This window comes from Haliotis rubra, unplaced genomic scaffold (assembly GCF_003918875.1).
Source record: "Haliotis rubra isolate DU_JTF1 unplaced genomic scaffold, ASM391887v1 Scf208, whole genome shotgun sequence".
NCBI lineage: Eukaryota > Metazoa > Mollusca > Gastropoda > Lepetellida > Haliotidae > Haliotis > Haliotis rubra.
Genome location: NW_025766092.1, coordinates 1,065,475 through 1,088,912, shown reverse-complemented (window position 1 = coordinate 1,088,912; position 23,438 = coordinate 1,065,475). Strand labels below are relative to the sequence as shown.

Here is a 23,438-nt window from a genome sequence, read left to right as displayed (position 1 = left end):
CAATGTTTTCTCTTCGCACATATCCTGAATATGCTGACATGTACTGTACGAGGTCTGGGAGGGTTACAGGTATACACGCGGACTACCTGAAGCATTCATTGCAAGCTGAATCAACATTGGTCTGTGGTTGCTAGCAGTTTGTGGCCATCCATCGATCATGTATTGAAAAGTAAATATAAAATCTAATGTCCGAAAAACTTACCATCTGACCACTTGGGGAGAACCCAAGTCCTATCCATTTCTGTTGGCCATTTAACCTGGCGATGATGGTGAAGGTTACCTCATCTTTAACGGAGTCCACAACCCACTTGACTTGATACGGGCAGTTATTACAGACGGCAGGCCACTGGCCTGTACACTTGCCTTGAAACATGTTCCCGTTACCTTTCGTGAAAACAATAAAGATCATATAATGTGTCGCTTAATAGTAACAGACTTCATACAGGTATACCAGATAACAGTCAGTTTTAATACTAGACCGTGACGGACATTAACGGAAATTGTTTTCCTGTACTTAATTATAATCTTTAACTTGGAATTATGAATATTCAAGGAACATGGTACAGTCAAACTTTGCCAATAAGGAAATCCCACTTTCAGAACTATTCACCCAGGAATACTTTCATTAACAAACAAGGTTATTACTCAGTAATAATGAAATAGTTGAGTACATGTAAATCCGTATTTCATTGGGACGATAATACCTGTGTTTACGTCATTCACAAAGATGAAGTGAGCGATGTTAAATTAAAGACCCTGATAGTAACTACAAACCTGATAGTAATGAGTTCCCAGGCTATGCCAATTTGGAGTAATGAGTGCCCAGGTTATGTCAATTTGGAGTAATGAGTGCCCAGGTTATGTCAATTAGCAAGTGGTAATGACTATACACATTCCCACATGTAGGGGATAGCAGTAGTACCTTGTTGTTGGGCACCCTTCACTACTGGATAGGACGTATCAAGGGTGTGTCCTGCAACACTTCCCAGAGTCTGCACAGACGTGAAGAATTTCAGGGAATCTTCTTGGAAGGTCTGATTGCTCTCTGTATTGGAGGTAACTAGGAAGTCGGCTATGACACTTCCTTCCCTGAAGAAGATACATCATGACGGATTCAACAATAAGAGTACCGGTATGTCAAGAAACACTGATATATGAAATAAATATGACAATATGCTTTACATAAGTTAGCTTTAAAAGACAGAAGTGGGTTATTGCAAATTATCGGTTTTAAAACCACACATTAATTCATTTCTAATAATTAATAATTTTGAACATAAAAAGTACAAAGTTTCTTGTTATGTTTTAGCTTAGTCATGTGTAACGTTACAACCAAATGAACATTAAGTGACAATTACTAACCGTAGATTGATAACTTCAATTTTCTGCACTGTACTCGGTTTCGGCAGGAGATTCATCTGAAATAACGGACATAATAGTGGCAAACGGCAGGGTGTTGAGAAGGAAAAGTTAATGCCTTTAAAACATATACTTCCAGCTATGTATACTGTAATAGTAGAGGATCCAATTTCCAATACAGTTATACACTATACTACTCAAAAGAAATACAGGAATCCCGATTTTTCCAAGAAGACTGTAGTAAACCGGCTCCTGGCTTGGCGCCCAGCCTTACAAATATTCGTGTTCTAAACTTGTTTTGAGTTTTATATATATTTTAATATATATTCCTTAATACCTCTTTATCTAATTGGCTTTTCAGTAGGATGAAGACATTGGACATCTTGTTGGCGAAGTCGGTTGTGTACTGCAGGTTTGGAAACCGCAGGGAAGCTGTGAACTGAAACGTTGGTTTTGTTGCTGCAAATAAACAGAGTGATTCCCTTTATTTGATGAGGTCCAGTAGGTTGTGATTATTATGGTTACTGAATCAATGGCAACTGGAAAATCAGCATATATCCAGAAAGGACGGGATGGACGTTTTGCCTGAACAACATCAGTATGGTGAGGTCAATATGGATGAATTACTAAGTCACGGAGCCTGAGCGCCGGATCCTGTTAGTAGCTTCTTCGACTGACAGGTCTGGACCAGACAATCCAGTGATCAACATCATTAGCATCGATCTACGCAACTGTATCAACCAAGTCACCGACCCCGACCATCCGATCCCGTTAGTCGCCTCTTACGACAAGCATGGGTTGCTTAAGACCATTTCTAACCCAGATCTGCACGGGTCTGGAAACAATAAACGTACCATTATTAGCACATGTACTGCTGAAACAGATTCTTTGAGCTGACACCTCGGGCGTTGTGTCATGCTTGGAGATACTCTTGTCAGCTGCGTTGTAGCCGCCGCCGCCAACGGGGAAGATCAAGAATGGACAGTCGGTGTCGGTGAAGGTAAAATCTTGAAGTCCACCAGTATTTCTTTTACGAGAGAAGGTAATCTCAGTGACACCGTCGACTAGCGTTCCCCGAGCATCCAGCAGGTCCTGCTGTGCGTCAATTACAGGTGGGTTATACCCGGTGATGTGCCTGAGCAAACAATATCGATATCACACGATTAGAACATTGAAAAAAAAGGGATAAAGAACATCAAGATATTTGTGTGCACACCGATTTGTGTCTCCATCGACACAGGATGAAGTCAGTTCTTATAAATATATATGATTAATTCAAAGACCATTAATCGCACCATCCACACAAAACCTGAAGACACAGGAAGGTATATGTGACAGCCTTCGTCACAGCGTGCAACACCATCTCTCACATTCAATCATCAACCCATTCTATCTTAAGAAAAGAGTAATATTTGCCATTTTACGATATATGAACAAATCATATTTAGGCAATCAAATGGCAAAGAATTATTTGAAATTGTGAAGAAATTCTTGGATCGGCAAAGGGAATGTTACGTTGAACCGTCGTTTGAATTTAGTGTTTTATGTTTTACATAATCTTTATAGATTACTGAAGTAATATTCCTTGTATTCTGAGATATTCAACAGAATAGCCCTAACATCAGATTTGGTCCAAACGGGTTCCCCTGTATCACCTTTACTTTGGGCTGATATATCACTGAGAAGACCTGTATAGCAGGCAGAGGAACAACCCCTGACGCCCAGTATGGTGCCACATAAACAGCGCGGCGACATTTCACAAACAACCAATCCTCATTGTTGTCTCTTATCATTACATTAGCTGCTGGAACTTTCCTTGATTGAAGTAAATGGATTTAACATAGCAATGCCAGAATGACAACAACTATATCTTCGAGTGAAACACTTTGAGTGAACCATACCTATCTGAGTGAACCGTACCTCAATTGTGGACCATACTTATCTGAGTGAGCCATACCTGACTGAGTGAACCATACCTGTCTGAGTGAACAAGACCTGTCTGAGTGAGCCATACCTGTCCGAGTGAACCATACCTAAATGTGTGAACCATACCTGTCTGAGTGAACCATAGCTGTCCGAGTGAACCATACCTCAATGTGTGAACCATACCTGTCTTAGTGAACCATACCTGTCTGAGTGAACCATACATGTGTGAGTGAACCATACCTGTCTGAGTGAACCATACCTGTTTGAGTGAACCATACCTATCTGAGTGAACCATGCCTATCTGAGTGAGCCATACCTGTCTGAGTGAACCATACCTGTCCAAGTGAACCATACCTGTCTGAGTGAACCATACATGTCTGAGTGAACCATACCTATCTAAGTGAACCATACCTATCTGAATGAACCATACCTGTCTGAGCGAAGCATACCTCAATGTGTGAACCATACCTGTCTGAGTGAACAATACCTGTCTGAGTGAACCATACCAATCTGAGTGAACCATACCTGTCTGAGTGAACCATACCTATCTGAGTGAACCATACCTGTCTGAGTGAACCATTCCTATCTGAGTGAACCATACATGTCTGAGTGAACCATACCTGTCTGAGTGAACCATACCTGTCTGAGTGAACAATACCTGTCTAAGTGAACCATACCTGTCTGAGTGAACCATAGCTGTCTGAGTGAACCATACCTATCAGAGTGAACCATACCTGTTTGAGTGAACCATACCGGTCTGAGTAAACCATACCTATCTGAGTGAGCCATACCTGTCTGAGTGAGCCATATCTATCTGAGTGAACAATACCTATCTGAGTGAACCATACCTATCAGAGTGAACCATACCTGTTTGAGTGAACCATACCTGTCTGAGTGAACCATGGCTGTCCGAGTGAACCATACCTCAATGCGTGAACCATACCTGTCTTAGTGAACCATACCTGTCTAAGTGAACCATACATGTGTGAGTGAACCATACCTGTCTGAGTGAAGCATACCTGTTTGATTGAACCATACCTATCTGAGTGAACCATGCCTATCTGAGTGAGCCATACCTGTCTGAGTGAACCATACATGTCTGAGTGAACCATACCTGTCTGAGTGAACCATACCTGTCTGAGTGAACCATACCTGTTTGATTGAACCATGCCTATCTGAGTGAGCCATACCTATCTGAGTGAGCCATACCTGTCTAAGTGAACCATACCTATCTGAGTGAACCATACATGTCTGAGTGAACCATACCTATCTAAGTGAACCATACCTATCTGAATGAACCATACCTGTCTGAGCGAAGCATACCTGTCTGAGTGAACCATACCTATCTGAGTGAACCATACCTGTCTGAGTGAACCATTCCTATCTGAGTGAACCATACATGTCTGAGTGAACCATACCTGTCTGAGTTAACCATACCTGTCTGAGTGAACCATACCTGTCTAAGTGAACCATACCTGTCTAAGTGAACCATACATGTCTGAGTGAACCATACCTATCAGAGTGAACCATACCTGTTTGAGTGAACCATATCGGTCTGAGTAAACCATACCTATCTGAGTGAGCCATACCTGTCTGAGTGAGCCATATCTATCTGAGTGAACAATACCTATCTGAGTGAACCATACCTATCTCAGTGAACCATACCTGTCTGAGTGAACCATACCTGTCTGAGTGAACCATACCTATCTGAGTGAACCATGCCTGTTTGAGTGAACCATTCCTATCTGAGTAAACCATACCTATCTGAGTGTACCATACCTGTTTGAGTGAACCATACCTATCTGAGTGAACGATACCTATCTGAATGAACCATACCTGTCTGAGTGAACCATACCTGTCTGACACGTAAACGTTGGAACCATCAACCCAACCGATGACAGCATCCGAGTTACTCTGAAAGGGGAAATATATTGCAGTGAACTTAGGCGTTACATTTAACGTTTTCTTTTTTAACAATAGTTTTGCACACCTTCTTCCTTGGGCATTTCATAATCTAAATCAATAAACACGTATGTGTATTCACAATTAAACCTGTCAATATCGGTGTAAACGGTTATATTACGATATAATGAACGCCTTGACATCGAATATTGTGACATGAAACGCAGAACCAGCAGTTCAGTATCAAATTCATAGCTGCTTTGATGACAATGACTGCAAGTTATATTCATTATTATTCGGCCAAACTGATTTCGCTTCACCATCATACACAATCCAGTCCGGTAATTCAACGCGTCCGGTAATTCTGCGCTGCAATAGCGTACTTCCGTATCGATGGTTGACATCGTCTGCTACCACATTAACGATTGAAATCAAGACATTTCTAGCTTTTAATCACTAAAGGTAAGTAAATAACAGTAAGTAAGTGACAGATAAATTGACAGTTTCATGAAAATTCGTTTTCTTCAGACTTTTAAACCTTTTCCTTAATGAAACACTCTTCCTTACATTGATGAAGTGATTTTTGAAAAGAATCTGGCCCTAATACGCTTCCATACTTCGGATCTCCAGCTGGATGTTATGCGCATCAGTTGCTGCGCAGAATTACCGGACAGCGAGCGATGTCGTCAGAACGCCGGTAATGTCAACGGTATGGCATAATGCAACGTTAGAATCTTATAGTCGTCAATAAAATTTATATTTCTAGGTTAATATGATGCATACAAGCATGTTTAGTCACGTAAACCACAAAAATAAGAGACATATTTATCAGACATAAATACATATCAGACAAACTTACTATTAGTGTATTTATAACACATTGTAAACCAAAAGTCATTGTGTTCTTTAATCTGATTGGTTGAAAAACGTGATCAAATGGTATTTGATTCCCGGAAATTCTCTGCGTATTAATACATTCAAACATCGCTCACACCATTGTATTGTTACGTCGTCAGCTGAGATGACGTCATTCAAATAATATTGTGACGTAAAGTCCGAATGACGTCACAAATGAGCAGTTCCAGATGCTACCATGGGAGACAGCCGAAGCGGCCGGCTGATGATATTGCACTGCTGTACCCGTACTCGATGTCAATGAGTGCAGACACAAAAACGTGTGTGGACCTTTTGGTTTACTTTTGTGTTTACAATGTCGATAAACATTATGTGTTGGCCAATTTCCGGGTGTTATTGAGTATTTGAAGCACGGGAATTCATTTGGAACCGATGGCGTCAGCCGGAGGTTTCAAATGGAATATTCCCGTGCTTCAAATACTCAATAACACCCGGAAATTGGCCAACACATGATGTTTATCTCCTAAGTAACATACTGTAAACAAATATCCTCATCATTAAAACAATGAAAGTGTGACCTTAAATATTAAGATTTTATGTTGAGGAAATCAATCAGATCCAACGAAGAACAGTAAATAATGGTTACAATGTTAAAACTGCACATTTTTATTTAAGACCTACCATTCTTCCTGTTGGTGAGAATGCAAGTCCAATCCATTTCTTCTGACCCTCCAACCTGGCGGTAACGGTGAAGTTGACTACATCATTGGCAACATCAACGACCCATTTCACTTGATATTTGCAACCCTCACACACAGCTGGCCACTGACCCATACAGCCTTCTGGCATATCTATAGGTTCTTCTGAAAAGCAATTGAAGAGCGTGTTAATGACATGTTTTGTGCTTATCTAGTCCTATAGCTTCAAAAGCCTGCAACAGCTTCTTTAGGGATTCTATTGAACATAGACAAGACGTATACAGCTAAATGGTTCTAATGTTACCACTGGACAAATTAGGGTTCATCGCCATGAATTAATGGAAACACACTCATTGCGATATCTTTAATCAAATAAGGCACAATTAATAATTCGAATGCACGTTGTGGGAGAAAGGAACATATCTAATATATTCACAATAGTTGGATAAGGCTCATTATATAGTCAGCATCGGTCATTGAAACTATTTAACGTTCCACATATCATTTATGTATATCAATCAGGTGATTATCAGAGGGAAAATAATAAAAGTGACAAACCTGGCTGGACATCCGACTTGACTAAGGGATAGGAAGGATCCACACGATAAGCACCAACATTACCAAGAGCCTTAACAGACTTGAAGAATGTCCTTACATCGCCTTGAAAGGTTTCATTGTTCGTTGCGTTTTGGGACGATTTTACCAGAAAGTCAGCAATAATACTTCCATTCCTGGAAGATTTTACAAAGAAGTGACATTATTCAAAATTGTCAAAAGCAGACAGGTTTCTTCTAGTTAAGTTCGAAACAATAAACATAACATGGCCTGCAATGCTATAAAAATTCATCTTTCCTTTCATTATGAAAAAAATAAGACATCAAGTTAATATCGAGGTATTATTATGCTTTGGGATTATGTGGAATAATCGGAAAAATAATACGTACAACCGTTTTGTTGTTAACTTTCTCTTAAGGCACATGATTGCAATCTCGTTTGTGTTTTGTACTTGTAGTGGAATATATAACAAATTCTAATTCAACTGAGTATGTAACACGAGTTCTGATTGGTCGCGTCGCCGATATAACTAAATTTGCGGTATAGCCACCGGTACACCTCCCCAATTCGTCAAACACAGTACAGTTATCCCCTGAGTAATAACCCTTTTAGACAATATGTACAATGTCCTTACCTTAAGTTGATTACTTCAATACTTTTGATACTTATTGGTGTCAGTAAATCCTTCATCTGAAAGGAAACACGTTGTCATTTCATTGAATATGCCATGTTTCTGAAGTCAAAATTTCAAAGAATCATTTTAGGTGTATTTTTGGCAATTGCTAATGTTACGAACTTTCGTTTATAAACACGAAGAATGCGATAACGCTTCAATGAACAGGAGACTGAATATGTACCGATCATCGTTCAAAGCAGGTTTAACAGTTTGTGTGAACAAATATCTCAGAATGATTAGTAGCCACAGGACCTTTACGAACAGAGACTGAAGTTACGAATCTCTTATGATGTTCACTCGGTCATGAGTCCCGTATTAGTAAACTTATATGCTAATGGACCTAACGTGGTTATAAAAAAAACCCGAACATATATTATAATACTCAATCATGAGGCAGTTTAGTTAACAAATTCATATTTAGGCTCTCTGTCATCAATGTCATCCATATACACACGATTAAAAATACATTTCTCCAACAATGTCTAACTTGTAAATAATGTGCTCCATGTAAGGTCATGTAAATGCCTCCGGATTCAATATGTTTCACCATGACACACTTGATTCCCTCCCAACTTCCCAAGAAGTCTCTACAGTCCTCTTACCTCTTTGTCTAACGTATCCTTCAGTAGCAAGTAAACATTTGACATCTTGTTAGCGTATTCGGTCGTGTATTGAAGACTTGGGAACCTCAAGGCGACGATGAACTCATATGTCGGTTTGGGTTCTATAAAGAGGAACATGTTTGAATTCAGGTTCACCACATTTTGTGCTGTTTGTAGATTTGCCATTCTTGAAACAAAGCATTGACACGTTTAATATGTAAGATAAACCGTGTTCCCAGTGGTAATGTAAAGGAAGTCTGTATAATAGCATCTTTGAGTACCTTTGCTAGCGCATGCACTGCTGAAGCAGATTCTTTGAGCCGACACGGATGGTGTAATGTCATGTCTGGATACACTCCTGTCTGCTGCGTTGTAGTTGCCACCACCCACAGGGAACAGCAAGTACGGACAGTCAGTATCGGTGAAGGTGAAATCTTGAGTCTGGCTGGTATTTCTTGGACGTGAGAACTTTATCTCAGTGACACCATTTTCTGTTGTCCCTCGTTTACCAAACAGGTCGTCCTCGGTATCTATTGCAGGTGGGCTGTAGCCAACTATGTATCTAGGTAAAAAACATACATCATATTAGTCTTTACAATCTACTAGGAAAACTAAGTTACCTGAAATGGTTGGAGCATGATCGTATTGATTTATATGAACATGACCATGACAATGTTGTACCGATTGGGCTGAAATAGTATCATCAAATCTTATGTATCAATGTAGAATATTTCCTTTCGTGAATGATATAATTACCATAGTCTCTTCTCATTTGAACGAAAAATATTGTATACGGTGCCATTCCTTTTTTTGTCTAGTACTTGAATACCACATTTCTCCTGATCAAAACACAAAACCTTACATTGTTACAGTCGGGCAAGTTTACATGTCAGCTATTTCTACCTGTCTGAGATGTAAACGTTGGAACCATCCACCCAGCCGATAACTGCATCCGAGTTACTCTGCAAAGAATCAGCATTACAAGTGTAACATGGTCTTTGCTACAAGAATTGGAATTTAGGTTTAGGATATTCATCGTTTGTAGCAAAATTATCCCTGAATAGTAGCAATGATATTAAATATCTCATCCCATAGAATATAACATCAGTAAATGCAGGTAATCAATATCTATACCATCAAAGGTTATATTGAACACATGAACATCAATAGTTTAGGCCTACCATTCTCCCTGTTGGTGAGAATGCAAGTCCAATCCATTTCTTCTGACCCTCCAACCTGGCGGTAATGGTGAAGTTTACTACGTCATTGGCAACATCAACGACCCATTTCACTTGGTACCTGCAATCGTCACAGACGGCTGGCCACTGACCCATACAGCCTTCTGGCATCTCTGTAGGTTCTTCTGAAAAGACAATATAGAAGCATGTTTAATGACATATGTTTTTTGTGCTCATCTAGACCTATAAATTGTAAAAAGACTGCAACAACTTCTTTAGTGGAATCTATTGAACATAAACAAATGTACAGTTGAATGGTTCAATTGTTACTACTGGACAGATTGGGACACCTCGAACTAAATTCATGGATTTATTTCCATTGCAATTTTTGTTATTAATGACACAGAATCCTTCATTTCATTGCACATCACTGATGGTAGTAGGATATAGGTCATTTAAATCAAAGTCATGAACAATCATGTTAAACATATTGTGTTTTCTTCATATATCTGAACAAAAATGACAAACCTGGCTGGACATCCGACTTGACTAAGGGATAGGAAGGATCCACACGATAAGCGCCAACATTACCAAGAACCTTAACAGACTTGAAGAATGTCCTTACATCGCCTTGAAAGGTTTCATTGTTCGTTGCATTTTGGGACGATTTTACCTGAAAGTCAGCAATAATGCTTCCATTCCTGGAAGAGAATTTACAGATTTTACAAAAGAGTGACACTTATCTAAAATTGTCAAAAGTGCACGTTGTATATCTAGTTATGTTCGAAACAATAAACATCACGCGTCTTTAAATGCTATAATATTTCATCTATCCTTTTATCATAAAAAGGTCAGTTATGGTATGTCTCGAGAAAACAATCAATTATTGTGTTATTGTATTACGTGGAATAGTTCAGAAAGTAATAGGTGCAACATATACACTGTAAAGTGTCTGTTTAGGTGCATTATTGCATTTCCATTTTTGTGCTGTTTAGAAGAAGTGGAATATGATAGAGAATATGAACTAATTTACACAATGTACAGATTGCCCTTGCCTTAAGTTGATTACTTCAATACTTTTGATACTTTTTGGTGTCAGTAAGTCCTTCATCTGAAAGGAACACATTTTCAATTGATGAAATATGCTATGATTCAGAAGTAACTTAACAGATTTAACAGCTTGTGTGAACAAATATCTCAAAATGATTAGAACACACGGGACCTGTAAGAACAGAGGCTGAAGAGTCACGAATGTCTTATGACATTTACTCGGTTATGAGTCATGTATTAAATAAATAAATTATGAATAAATAAAGTTAATATTTGTATAGTGCCTGTTCCAACGTATTGCTCAAGGGCGTTTAGGCGAAGGCTATGTTGAACAAGTGGGTTTTCAGTTGTCGTTTGAAACTGGTCGAGATTGACAATGTCCTAAATGTGTCGAGGAAGGCGGTTCCAGAGCCCGGGGTATTAGAACCCTGTATGCTAATGGAACTAATATGTTTATGAAAGAATGGACAAATTACATAAAACTAAATCATAGGGCATTTAAATAACAAACTTAGGTTTAAGATCACTATCATCAATGTCATCCATATATACACGATTAAAATACATTTCCCCCTGAATGTCTATGTTATCATCGACTCAATATTGTGCACCATGTTAGGTGATGTAAATGCCTCCAGTTTCAAAGATGTTTCACCTACATCACAATACACTTGACCGAAATCAAATTCCCAAGAAATCTCTAAAGTCGTCTTACCTCTTTTTCAATTGAGTCCTTCAGAAGCAAGTAAACATTTGACATCTTATTAGCGTATTCGGGTGAGTATTGGAGACTTGGGAACCGCAAGGAGACGATGAACTCGAAAGTCGGTTTGGGGTTCTATAAAGAGGAGCATGTTTGAATACAGCAACACAAACTTTTGCACTATTTGAGGATGTGAAAATTCTTAAAACAAAATATTGACATTCTTGTCAATATAAGATGAAATGTTTCAGAGTGGTGTTATGAGAGTATGTTTTTTTAATTGTAATATCACATTGATTAACTGACAGTTCTTATGGGTTATAAAGTTTTGAGTGTGGATTTTGCGGTACGCCTTTTGAGATAGCGCTTTGGAGTTATCTGCCATTGGCTGGCTTGTTTGTTTGTTTTGACTTCTGGTAATAGTTGTCAAGGTGTCTTGTGTTTTCGATGGCATTTTATAACGTTCTGAGAGGATATTGATGTAGCCTTGCTTTGCTTGAATGCTCGAGAACAGTGTAAAAGCTATGTAAAGGATGATTGTTGAGTTGTTTCGGGGACTTCGGACTTATACAATCTGTCTGCCATCATCAAGTTTATCAACGTTACAAGACCGACCGTGCTTGTCTATTCAACTGCAGTCACTGTCAACAACCTTCAATCAGTACATCTGTTCTCACTGTGAACGTCAAGACTCTGGTTAGATTGTGACCCAATATTTTAGATTTGTGACTCAATTGCATTGTACTAGATATCTGTACTGTCATTCATTGTAACCTTGGTCATGGCTTATTCAATATACAGTTGAATATTATAGACGTGTCTTTGTTGTATTTTGCTTTTTGAAAGGGGACTCGGGAACCTTTTACGACAGAAATTCTCTAACCGTAACAGTGGTAACATATAGGAAGTCTGTAGAATAACATCTTTGAGTACCTTTGCTAGCGCATGCACTGCTGAAGCAGATTTTTTGAGCCGACACGGATGGTGTAATGTCATGTTTGGATACACTCTTGTCTGCTGCGTTATAGTTGCCACCACCCACAGGGAACAGCAAGTACGGACAGTCAGTATCGGTGAAGGTGAAATCTTGAGTCTGGCTGGTATTTCTTGGACGTGAGAACTTTATCTCAGTGACACCATTTTCTGTTGTCCCTCGTTTACCAAACAGGTCGTCCTCGGTATCTATTGCAGGTGGGCTGTAGCCAACTATATATCTAGGTAAAAACATACATCATATTAGTCTTTACAATCTACTAGGAAAACTAAGTTACCTGAAATGGTTGGAGCATGATCGTATTGATTTATATGAACATGACCATGACAATGTTGTACCGATTGGGCTGAAATAGTATCATCAAATCTTATGTATCAATGTAGAATATTTCCTCTCGTGAATGATATAATTACCATAGTCTCTTCTCATTTGAACGAAAAATATTGTATACGGTGCCATTCCTTGTTTGTCTAGTACTTGAATACCACATTTCTCCTGATCAAAACACAAAACCTTACATTGTTACAGTCGGGCAAGTTTACATGTCAGCTATTCCTACCTGTCTGAGATGTAAACGTTGGAACCATCCACCCAGCCGATAACTGCATCCGAGTTACTCTGCAAAGAATCAGCATTACAAGTGTAACATGGTCTTTGCTACAAGAATTGGAATTTAGGTTTAGGATATTCATCGTTTGTAGCAAAATTATCCCTGAATAGTAGCAATGATATTAAATATCTCATCCCATAGAATATAACATCAGTAAATGCAGGTAATCAATATCTATACCATCAAAGGTTATATTGAACACATGGACATCAATAGTTTAGGCCTACCATTCTCCCTGTTGGTGAGAATGCAAGTCCAATCCATTTCTTCTGACCCTCCAACCTGGCGGTAATGGTGAAGTTTACTACGTCATTGACAACATCAACGACCCATTTCACTTGGTACCTGCAATCGTCACAGACGGCTGGCCACTGACCCATACAGCCTTCTGGCATCTCTGTAGGTTCTTCTGAAAAGACAATATAGAAGCATGTTTAATGACATATGTTTCTTTGTGCTTGCCTAGACCTATACATTTCAAAGACTGCAATAACCTCTTCGTGGAATCGTGAACATAAACAAATGTACAGTTGAATGGTTCAATTGTTACTACTGGACAGATTGGGACACCTCGAACTAAATTCATGGATTTATTTCCATTGCAATTTTTGTTATTAATGACACAGAATCCTTCATTTCATTGCAAATCACTGATGGTAGTAGGATATAGGTCTTAATAAAGTCATGAACAATCATTTAAACATTTTGTGTTTTCTTATATATCTGAGAAAATGACAAACCTGGCTGGACATCCGACTTGACTAAGGGATAGGAAGGATCCACACGATAAGCGCCAACATTACCAAGAGCCTTAACAGACTTGAAGAATGTCCTTACATCGCCTTGAAAGGTTTCATTGTTCGTTGCATTTTGGGACGATTTTACCACAAAGTCAGCAATAATACTTCCATTCCTGGAAGAGAAATTACAGATTTTACAAAAGAGTGACACTTATCTTAAATTGTCAAAAGGGCACGTTGTATATCTAGTTATGTTCGAAACAATAAACATAACGTGTCTTTAAATGCTAATATTCCATCTATCCTTTTATCATAAAAAGGTCAGTTATATGTCTCGAGAAAACAATCAATTATTGTGTTATTGTATTACGTGGAATAGTTCAGAAAGTAATAGGTGCAACATATACACTGTAAAGTGTCTGTTTAGGTGCATTATTGCATTTCCATTTTTGTGCTGTTTAGAAGAAGTGGAATATGATAGAGAATATGAACTAATTTACACAATGTACAGATTGCCCTTGCCTTAAGTTGATTACTTCAATACTTTTGATACTTTTTGGTGTCAGTAAGTCCTTCATCTGAAAGGAACACATTTTCAATTGATGAAATATGCTATGATTCAGAAGTAACTTAACAGATTTAACAGCTTGTGTGAACAAATATCTCAAAATGATTAGAACACACGGGACCTGTAAGAACAGAGGCTGAAGAGTCACGAATGTCTTATGACATTTACTCGGTTATGAGTCATGTATTAAATAAATAAATTATGAATAAATAAAGTTAATATTTGTATAGTGCCTGTTCCAACGTATTGCTCAAAGGGCGTTTAGGCGAAGGCTATGTTGAACAAGTGGGTTTTCAGTTGTCGTTTGAAACTGGTCGAGATTGACAATGTCCTAAATGTGTCGAGGAAGGCGGTTCCAGAGCCCGGGGTATTAGAACCCTGCATGCTAATGGAACTAATATGTTTATGAAAGAATGGACAAATTACATAAAACTAAATCATAGGGCATTTAAATAACAAACTTAGGTTTAAGATCACTATCATCAATGTCATCCATATATACACGATTAAAATACATTTCCCCCTGAATGTCTATGTTATCATCGACTCAATATTGTGCACCATGTTAGGTGATGTAAATGCCTCCACTTTCAAAGATGTTTCACCTACATCACAATACACTTGACCGAAATCAAATTCCAAAAAATCTCTAAAGTCGTCTTACCTCTTTCTCAATTGAGTCCTTCAGAAGCAAGTAAACATTTGACATCTTATTAGCGTATTCGGGTGAGTATTGGAGACTTGGGAACCGCAAGGAGACGATGAACTCGAAAGTCGGTTTGGGTTCTATAAAGAGGAGCATGTTTGAATACAGCAACACAAACTTTTGCACTATTTGAGGATGTGAAAATTCTTAAAACAAAATATTGACATTCTTGTCAATATAAGATGAAATGTTTCAGAGTGGTGTTATGAGAGTATGTTTTTTTTAATTGTAATATCACATTGATTAACTGACAGTTCTTATGGGTTATAAAGTTTTGAGTGTGGATTTTGCGGTACGCCTTTTGAGATAGCGCTTTGGAGTTATCTGCCATTGGCTGGCTTGTTTGTTTGTTTTGACTTCTGGTAATAGTTGTCAAGGTGTCTTGTGTTTTCGATGGCATTTTATAACGTTCTGAGAGGATATTGATGTAGCCTTGCTTTGCTTGAATGCTCGAGAACAGTGTAAAAGCTATGTAAAGGATGATTGTTGAGTTGTTTCGGGTACTTCGGACTTATACAATCTGTCTGCCATCATCAAGTTTATCAACGTTACAAGACCGACCGTGCTTGTCTATTCAACTGCAGTCATTGTCAACAACCTTCAATCAGTACATCTGTTCTCACTGTGAACGTCAAGACTCTGGTTAGATTGTGACCCAATATTTTAGATTTGTGACTCAATTGCATTGTACTAGATATCTGTACTGTCATCCATTGTAACCTTGGTCATGGCTTATTCAATATACAGTTGAATATTATAGACGTGTCTTTGTTGTATTTTGCTTTTTGAAAGGGGACTCGGGAACCTTTTACGACAGAAATTCTCTAACCGTAACAGTGGTAACATATACGAAGTCTGTAGAATAACATCTTTGAGTACCTTTGCTAGCGCATGCACTGCTGAAGCAGATTTTTTGAGCCGACACGGATGGTGTAATGTCATGTTTGGATACACTCTTGTCTGCTGCGTTATAGTTGCCACCACCCACAGGGAACAGCAAGTACGGACAGTCAGTGTCGGTGAAGGTGAAATCTTGAGTCTGGCTGGTATTTCTTGGACGTGAGAACTTTATCTCAGTCACACCATTTTCAATTGTCCCTCGTTTACCAAACAGGTCGTCCTCGGTATCTAATGCAGGTGGGCTGTAGCCAACTATATATCTAGGATAAAACATACATCATATTAGTCTTTACAATCCACTAGGAAAACTAAGTTACCTGAAATGGTTGGAGCATGATTGTATTGATTTATATGAACATGACCATGACAATGTTGTGCCGATTGGGCTGAAATAGTATCATCAAATCTTATGTATCAATGTAGAATATTTCCTCTCGTGAATTATATAATTACCATAGTCTCTTCTCATTTGAACGGAAATTATTGTATACGGTGCCATTCCTTGTTTGTCTAGTACTTGAATACCACATTTCTCTGATCAAAACACAAAACCTTACATTGTTACAGTCGGGCAAGTTTACATGTCAGCTGTTCCTACCTGTCTGAGATGTAAACGTTGGAACCATCCACCCAGCCGATAACTGCATCCGAGTTACTCTGCAAAGAATCAGCATTACAAGTGTCACATGGTCTTTGCTACAAGAATTGGAATTAAGGTTTAGGATATCCATCGTTTGTAGCAAAATTATCCCTGAATAGTAGCAATGATATTAAATATCTCATCCCATAGAATATAACATCAGTAAATGCAGGTAATCAATATATATACCATCAAAGGTTATATTGCAAGAAATGGATATCAATATTTTAGGCTCACCATTCTCCGTGTTGGTGAGAATGCAAGTCCAATCCATTTCTTCTGACCCTCTAATCTGGCGGTAATGGTGAAGTTAACTACGTCATTGCAACATCAACGACCCATTTCACTTGATACCTGCAACCGTCACAGACGGCTGGCCACTGACCCATACAGCCTTCTGGCATCTCTGTTGGTTCTCCTGAAAAAGACAATATAGAAGCATGTTTAACTTGAGATATCTTTATTTGTGCTTGCCTGGATCTATACATTTAAAAGATTGCAATAACCTCTTTGGAATCGTGAACATAAACAAATATACAATTAAATGGTTCAATTGTTACTGCTGGATAGATTAGGGACCCATCGAACTGAATTCATGGATTTATTTCCATTGCAATTTTGTTATTACATAACATAGAATTCCTTCATATTAGTGAAAAATCTTTTATCTAATGATGGTACTAGGATATAGGTCTTAATAAAGTCATGAACAATCATTTAAACATATCACTTTATTATATCACACAAAAATGACAAACCTGGCTGGACATCCGACTTGACCTAAGGGATAGGAAGGATCCACACGATAAGCGCCAACATTACCAAGAACCTTAACAGACTTGAAGAATGTCCTTACATCGCCTTGAAAGGTTTCATTGTTCGTTGCATTTTGGGACGATTTTACCACAAAGTCAGCAATAATGCTTCCATTCCTGGAAGAGAAATTACAGATTTTACAAAAGAGTGACACTTATCTTAAATTGTCAAAAGGGCACGTTGTATATCTAGTTATGTTCGAAACAATAAACATAACGTGTCTTTAAATGCTATAATATTCCATCTATCCTTTTATCATAAAAGGTCAGTTATAGTATGTCTCGAGAAAAAATCAATTATTGTGTTATTGCATTACGTGGAATAGTTCAGAAAGTAATAGGTGCAACATATACACTGTAAAGTGTCTGTTTAGGTGCATTATTGCATTTCTATTTTTGTGCTGTTTAGAAGGAGTGGAATATGATAGAGAATATGAACTAATTTACACTATGTACAGAATGCCCTTGCCTTAAGTTGATTACTTCAATACTTTTGATACTTTTTGGTGTCAGTAAGTCCTTCATCTGAAAGGAACACATTTTCAATTGATGAAATATGCTATGATTCAGAAGTAACTTAACAGATTTAACAGCTTGTGTGAACAAATATCTCAAAATGATTAGAACACACGGGACCTGTAAGAACAGAGGCTGAAGAGTCACGAATGTCTTATGACATTTACTCGGTTATGAGTCATGTATTAAATAAATAAATTATGAATAAATAAAGTTAATATTTGTATAGTGCCTGTTCCAACGTATTGCTCAAGGGCGTTTAGGCGAAGGCTATGTTGAACAAGTGGGTTTTCAGTTGTCGTTTGAAACTGGTCGAGATTGACAATGTCCTAAATGTGTCGAGGAAGGCGGTTCCAGAGCCCGGGGTATTAGAACCCTGTATGCTAATGGAACTAATATGTTTATGAAAGAATGGACAAATTACATAAAACTAAATCATAGGGCATTTAAATAACAAACTTAGGTTTAAGATCACTATCATCAATGTCATCCATATATACACGATTAAAATACATTTCCCCCTGAATGTCTATGTTATCATCGACTCAATATTGTGCACCATGTTAGGTGATGTAAATGCCTCCAGTTTCAAAGATGTTTCACCTACATCACAATACACTTGACCGAAATCAAATTCCAAAAAATCTCTAAAGTCGTCTTACCTCTTTCTCAATTGAGTCCTTCAGAAGCAAGTAAACATTTGACATCTTATTAGCGTATTCGGGTGAGTATTGGAGACTTGGGAACCGCAAGGAGACGATGAACTCGAAAGTCGGTTGGGGTTCTATAAAGAGGAGCATGTTTGAATACAGCAACACAAACTTTTGCACTCTTTGAGGATGTGAAAATTCTTAAAACAAAATATTGACATTCTTGTCAATATAAGATGAAATGTTTCAGAGTGGTGTTATGAGAGTATGTTTTTTTTAATTGTAATATCACATTGATTAACTGACAGTTCTTATGGGTTATAAAGTTTTGAGTGTGGATTTTGCGGTACGCCTTTTGAGATAGCGCTTTGGAGTTATCTGCCATTGGCTGGCTTGTTTGTTTGTTTTGACTTCTGGTAATAGTTGTCAAGGTGTCTTGTGTTTTCGATGGCATTTTATAACGTTCTGAGAGGATATTGATGTAGCCTTGCTTTGCTTGAATGTTCGAGAACAGTGTAAAAGCTATGTAAAGGATGATTGTTGAGTTGTTTCGGGGACTTCGGACTTATACAATCTGTCTGCCATCATCAAGTTTATCAACGTTACAAGACCGACCCGTGCTTGTCTATTCAACTGCAGTCACTGTCAACAACCTTCAATCAGTACATCTGTTCTCACTGTGAACGTCAAGACTCTGGTTAGATTGTGACCCAATATTTTAGATTTGTGACTCAATTGCATTGTACTAGATATCTGTACTGTCATTCATTGTAACCTTGGTCATGGCTTATTTAATATACAGTTGAATATTATAGACGTGTCTTTGTTGTATTTTGCTTTTGAAAGGGGACTCGGGAACCTTTTACGACAGAAATTCTCTAACCGTAACAGTGGTAACATATAGGAAGTCTGTAGAATAACATCTTTGAGTACCTTTGCTAGCGCATGCACTGCTGAAGCAGATTTTTTTGAGCCGACACGGATGGTGTAATGTCATGTTTGGATACACTCTTGTCTGCTGCGTTATAGTTGCCACCACCCACAGGGAACAGCAAGTACGGACAGTCAGTATCGGTGAAGGTGAAATCTTGAGTCTGGCTGGTATTTCTTGGACGTGAGAACTTTATCTCAGTGACACCATTTTCTGTTGTCCCTCGTTTACCAAACAGGTCGTCCTCGGTATCTATTGCAGGTGGGCTGTAGCCAACTATATATCTAGGTAAAACATACATCATATTAGTCTTTACAATCTACTAGGAAAACTAAGTTACCTGAAATGGTTGGAGCATGATTGTATTGATTTATATGAACATGACCATGACAATGTTGTACCGATTGGGCTGAAATAGTATCATCAAATCTTATGTATCAATGTAGAATACTTCCTCTCGTGAATTATATAATTACCATAGTCTCTTCTCATTTGAACGGAAAAATATTGTATACGGTGCCATTCCTTGTTTTGTCTAGTACTTGAATACCACATTTCTCCTGATCAAAACACAAAACCTTACATTGTTACAGTCGGGCAAGTTTACATGTCAGCTATTCCTACCTGTCTGAGATGTAAACGTTGGAACCATCCACCCAGCCGATAACTGCATCCGAGTTACTCTGCAAAGAATCAGCATTACAAGTGTAACATGGTCTTTGCTACAAGAATTGGAATTTAGGTTTAGGATATTCATCGTTTGTAGCAAAATTATCCCTGAATAGTAGCAATGATATTAAATATCTCATCCCATAGAATATAACATCAGTAAATGCAGGTAATCAATATCTATACCATCAAAGGTTATATTGAACACATGGACATCAATAGTTTAGGCCTACCATTCTCCCTGTTGGTGAGAATGCAAGTCCAATCCATTTCTTCTGACCCTCCAACCTGGCGGTAATGGTGAAGTTTACTACGTCATTGGCAACATCAACGACCCATTTCACTTGGTACCTGCAATCGTCACAGACGGCTGGCCACTGACCCATACAGCCTTCTGGCATCTCTGGAGGTTCTTCTAAAAAGACAATATAGAAGCATATTTTAATGACATATGTTTCAATGTGCTTGCCTGGACCTATACATTTAAGAGACTTCAATAACCTCTTCGTGGAATCGTGAACATAAACAAATGTACAGTTGAATGGTTCAATTGTTACTACTGGACAGATTGGGACTGACCTCGAACTAAATTCATGGATTAATTTCATTGTAATGTTTGTTATTAATAACACAGAATCCTTCATCGCACATATTGGATGAAAACTGTTCTTTCTAATTCAGTGATGGTAGAAGGATATAGGTCTTAATCTAGTCTTGAACATTCATTTTAAACATTTTATTTTTTATATATCAGAGAAAAATGACAAACCTGGCTGGACATCCGACCTGACTAAGGGATAGGAAGGATCCACACGATAAGCGCCAACATTACCAAGAACCTTAACAGACTTGAAGAATGTCCTTACATCGCCTTGAAAGGTTTCATTGTTCGTTGCGTTTTGGGACGATTTTACCAGAAAGTCAGCAATAATACTTCCATTGCTGGAAGAGAAATGAGAGATTGAACAAAATAGAGGCATATGTAGTAATAGATCACATTAGACATTGGTAGTTTTCCCTAATTTCGAAACAAAGAAAATAACTGACTGTTTGAAGGCTGTAATATTTCATAGTTCCTTTTCTCATAAAAATGTATATTTAAAATAAATGTCATGGTATAATAAATGTGTCTTTGCATAATGCTAAGTAATTTTGACAAAAAACATATTGTTTGTCTGTCTGTAAAGGTACACTGTGCATTTCTTTGTGTATGCATTGTACAAGAAAGGTGATGAAAAACAGACAAATACACTTAAAGTATTACAAGAAATGCCCCTTACCTAAAGTTGATTACTTCAATACCTTGGATACTTTTGGGTTTCAGTAAGTCCTTCATCTGAAAAGGATTACATTTTCATTTTGTTAAATACACACTGTTATGGAAGTTAATTTATTTTCAATAATTATTTTCCGTTTACAGTAGCAAATATTACGGACACTCATGTGTAGATGTATAGCATATAATAATGCTTCATCAAAACTAGGTCTGAACAAGATACCGAATGTACAAGTAGTCGTTTAAATCAAGCTCAATAGTTAGAATCACATCTCAGAATACTCAGTAACAAAAGGACTGAAGACTCAATCACCTATGTTATGCGTCTTACGATAGCAAATCTATAAAATACACGTTCTGAGGTAGGTGAGGTCGATTCCTCCTGTTTTAAATATGTTCACCAATGTTTACTGCCCACTTGATTCTCTTCCCATTTTCCCAACTTCCTATTTTCCCAACTTCCCATATACTGTCCACAGTCGTCTCACCTCTTTATCAAACGTATCCTTCAGTAGCAAGTAAACATTTGACATCTTATTAGCGTATTCGGGTGAGTATTGAAGACTTGGGAACCGCAAAGAGACGATGAACTCATATGTTGGTTTGGGTTCTATAAAGAGGAGCATTATTAAATTCAGCAAGACAAACCTTTGCATTGTTTGCGGACGTGAAATTAAAACAAACAAAACGAAACAGTGAAGTTTTTATAATATGAGACAAAACGTGTTCGTAGTGGTAACATATAGAAAGTCTGTATAATAACATCACTGAGTACCTTTGCTGGCGCATGCACTGCTGAAGCAGATTCTTTGAGCCGACACGGATGGTGTAATGTCATGTTTGGATACACTCCTGTCTGCTGCGTTATAGTTGCCACCACCCACAGGGAACAGCAAGTACGGACAGTCAGTGTCGGTGAAGATGTAATCTTGAGTCTGGCTGGTATTTCTTGGGCGGGAGAACCTTATCACAGTCACACCATTTTCCATTGTCCCTTCTTTACCAACCAGGTCGTCCACGGTATCTAATGCAGGTGGGCTGTAGCCAACTATGAATCTGTGCATCAAACATCAAACATCATATTACCCCTTTGGATGTACATTGCACTGTTTAGCTACCTGAATGAATGTGTCATGATAATGAACATGTTACGGCTAAATTGTTTAGATATGTAAACAAGGACATTAATCACTGAAAACAATTACGTTTCCATTATGAATAACTGAATTGAAAGTATTCACGGTCATTTTTGTTTGTTTGTTGTGTAAGGCAGCACTCAGCAATATTCCAGCCATATGGCGGCGATCTGTAAATAATCGAGTCTGGACCTGACAATCCAGTGATCAACAGAATGAGAATCGATCTACGTACTTCGGATATGGTGACATGTGTCAACCACGTCAACGGGCCTAACCAACTGATGACGTTAGTCGCCACTTACGACAAGCACGGGTTGCCAAAGACCAATTATAAACCGGACCTTTACGGGTTTCAATACAATGAAGGCTACAACGTTCAATACAAGAATAAAACCTATGAAGGTAAACACATGGAGTACATTTCACATTTATGACAAAGTACATCGATGGCAAAATATATGTCAGCTGCAGTTCCATTTGTTTCATATGTTACCATGGCAGTAATTCATACCTGTCTGAGATATAAGAGTCGGTGCCATCCACCCATCCGATAACTGCATCCGAGTTTCTCTGCATGATGAATGAATATGAAGCGTCAGTAAAATAATTGCTATGTGATACATGTCCTTGAGGTATTTCCTGCTTTTGTGGCATGCATAATGAGACTACCAGTAGCACTACCTCTGGACATTTGCAATGAAATTTGATATAAATTTCGAAACCAAAGTTACATGGTTATCAAATACAACATATATGCATGCAATCACAACAATTTACGTA

General features: G+C 38.1%; 1 protein-coding gene across 1 annotated transcript in view; it reads right to left on the bottom strand.

Moving 5' to 3' along the window:
- The window catches only part of LOC124276330, a 51,348-nt gene that overhangs the window by 3,448 nt on the left and 24,462 nt on the right, over positions 1-23,438 (bottom strand). Inside the window, exons 22-52 of the mRNA XM_046711944.1 lie at positions 23,170-23,228; positions 22,295-22,575; positions 22,008-22,129; positions 21,524-21,579; positions 21,013-21,185; positions 20,477-20,658; positions 20,199-20,257; positions 19,583-19,858; positions 18,656-18,731; positions 17,947-18,002; positions 17,421-17,594; positions 17,048-17,080; positions 16,900-16,954; positions 16,621-16,679; positions 16,002-16,282; positions 15,081-15,202; positions 14,371-14,426; positions 13,849-14,021; positions 13,336-13,517; positions 13,058-13,116; positions 12,438-12,718; positions 8,574-8,695; positions 7,930-7,985; positions 7,299-7,471; positions 6,724-6,905; positions 5,141-5,199; positions 2,214-2,494; positions 1,697-1,818; positions 1,363-1,418; positions 923-1,089; positions 203-384 (exon numbers count right to left, since the gene is read on the bottom strand). Of these exons, the coding sequence (XP_046567900.1) occupies positions 203-384; positions 923-1,089; positions 1,363-1,418; positions 1,697-1,818; positions 2,214-2,494; positions 5,141-5,199; positions 6,724-6,905; positions 7,299-7,471; positions 7,930-7,985; positions 8,574-8,695; positions 12,438-12,718; positions 13,058-13,116; positions 13,336-13,517; positions 13,849-14,021; positions 14,371-14,426; positions 15,081-15,202; positions 16,002-16,282; positions 16,621-16,679; positions 16,900-16,954; positions 17,048-17,080; positions 17,421-17,594; positions 17,947-18,002; positions 18,656-18,731; positions 19,583-19,858; positions 20,199-20,257; positions 20,477-20,658; positions 21,013-21,185; positions 21,524-21,579; positions 22,008-22,129; positions 22,295-22,575; positions 23,170-23,228 (4,215 nt within the window). The remainder of the gene's footprint in view (positions 1-202; positions 385-922; positions 1,090-1,362; positions 1,419-1,696; positions 1,819-2,213; positions 2,495-5,140; positions 5,200-6,723; positions 6,906-7,298; positions 7,472-7,929; positions 7,986-8,573; positions 8,696-12,437; positions 12,719-13,057; positions 13,117-13,335; positions 13,518-13,848; positions 14,022-14,370; positions 14,427-15,080; positions 15,203-16,001; positions 16,283-16,620; positions 16,680-16,899; positions 16,955-17,047; positions 17,081-17,420; positions 17,595-17,946; positions 18,003-18,655; positions 18,732-19,582; positions 19,859-20,198; positions 20,258-20,476; positions 20,659-21,012; positions 21,186-21,523; positions 21,580-22,007; positions 22,130-22,294; positions 22,576-23,169; positions 23,229-23,438) is intronic.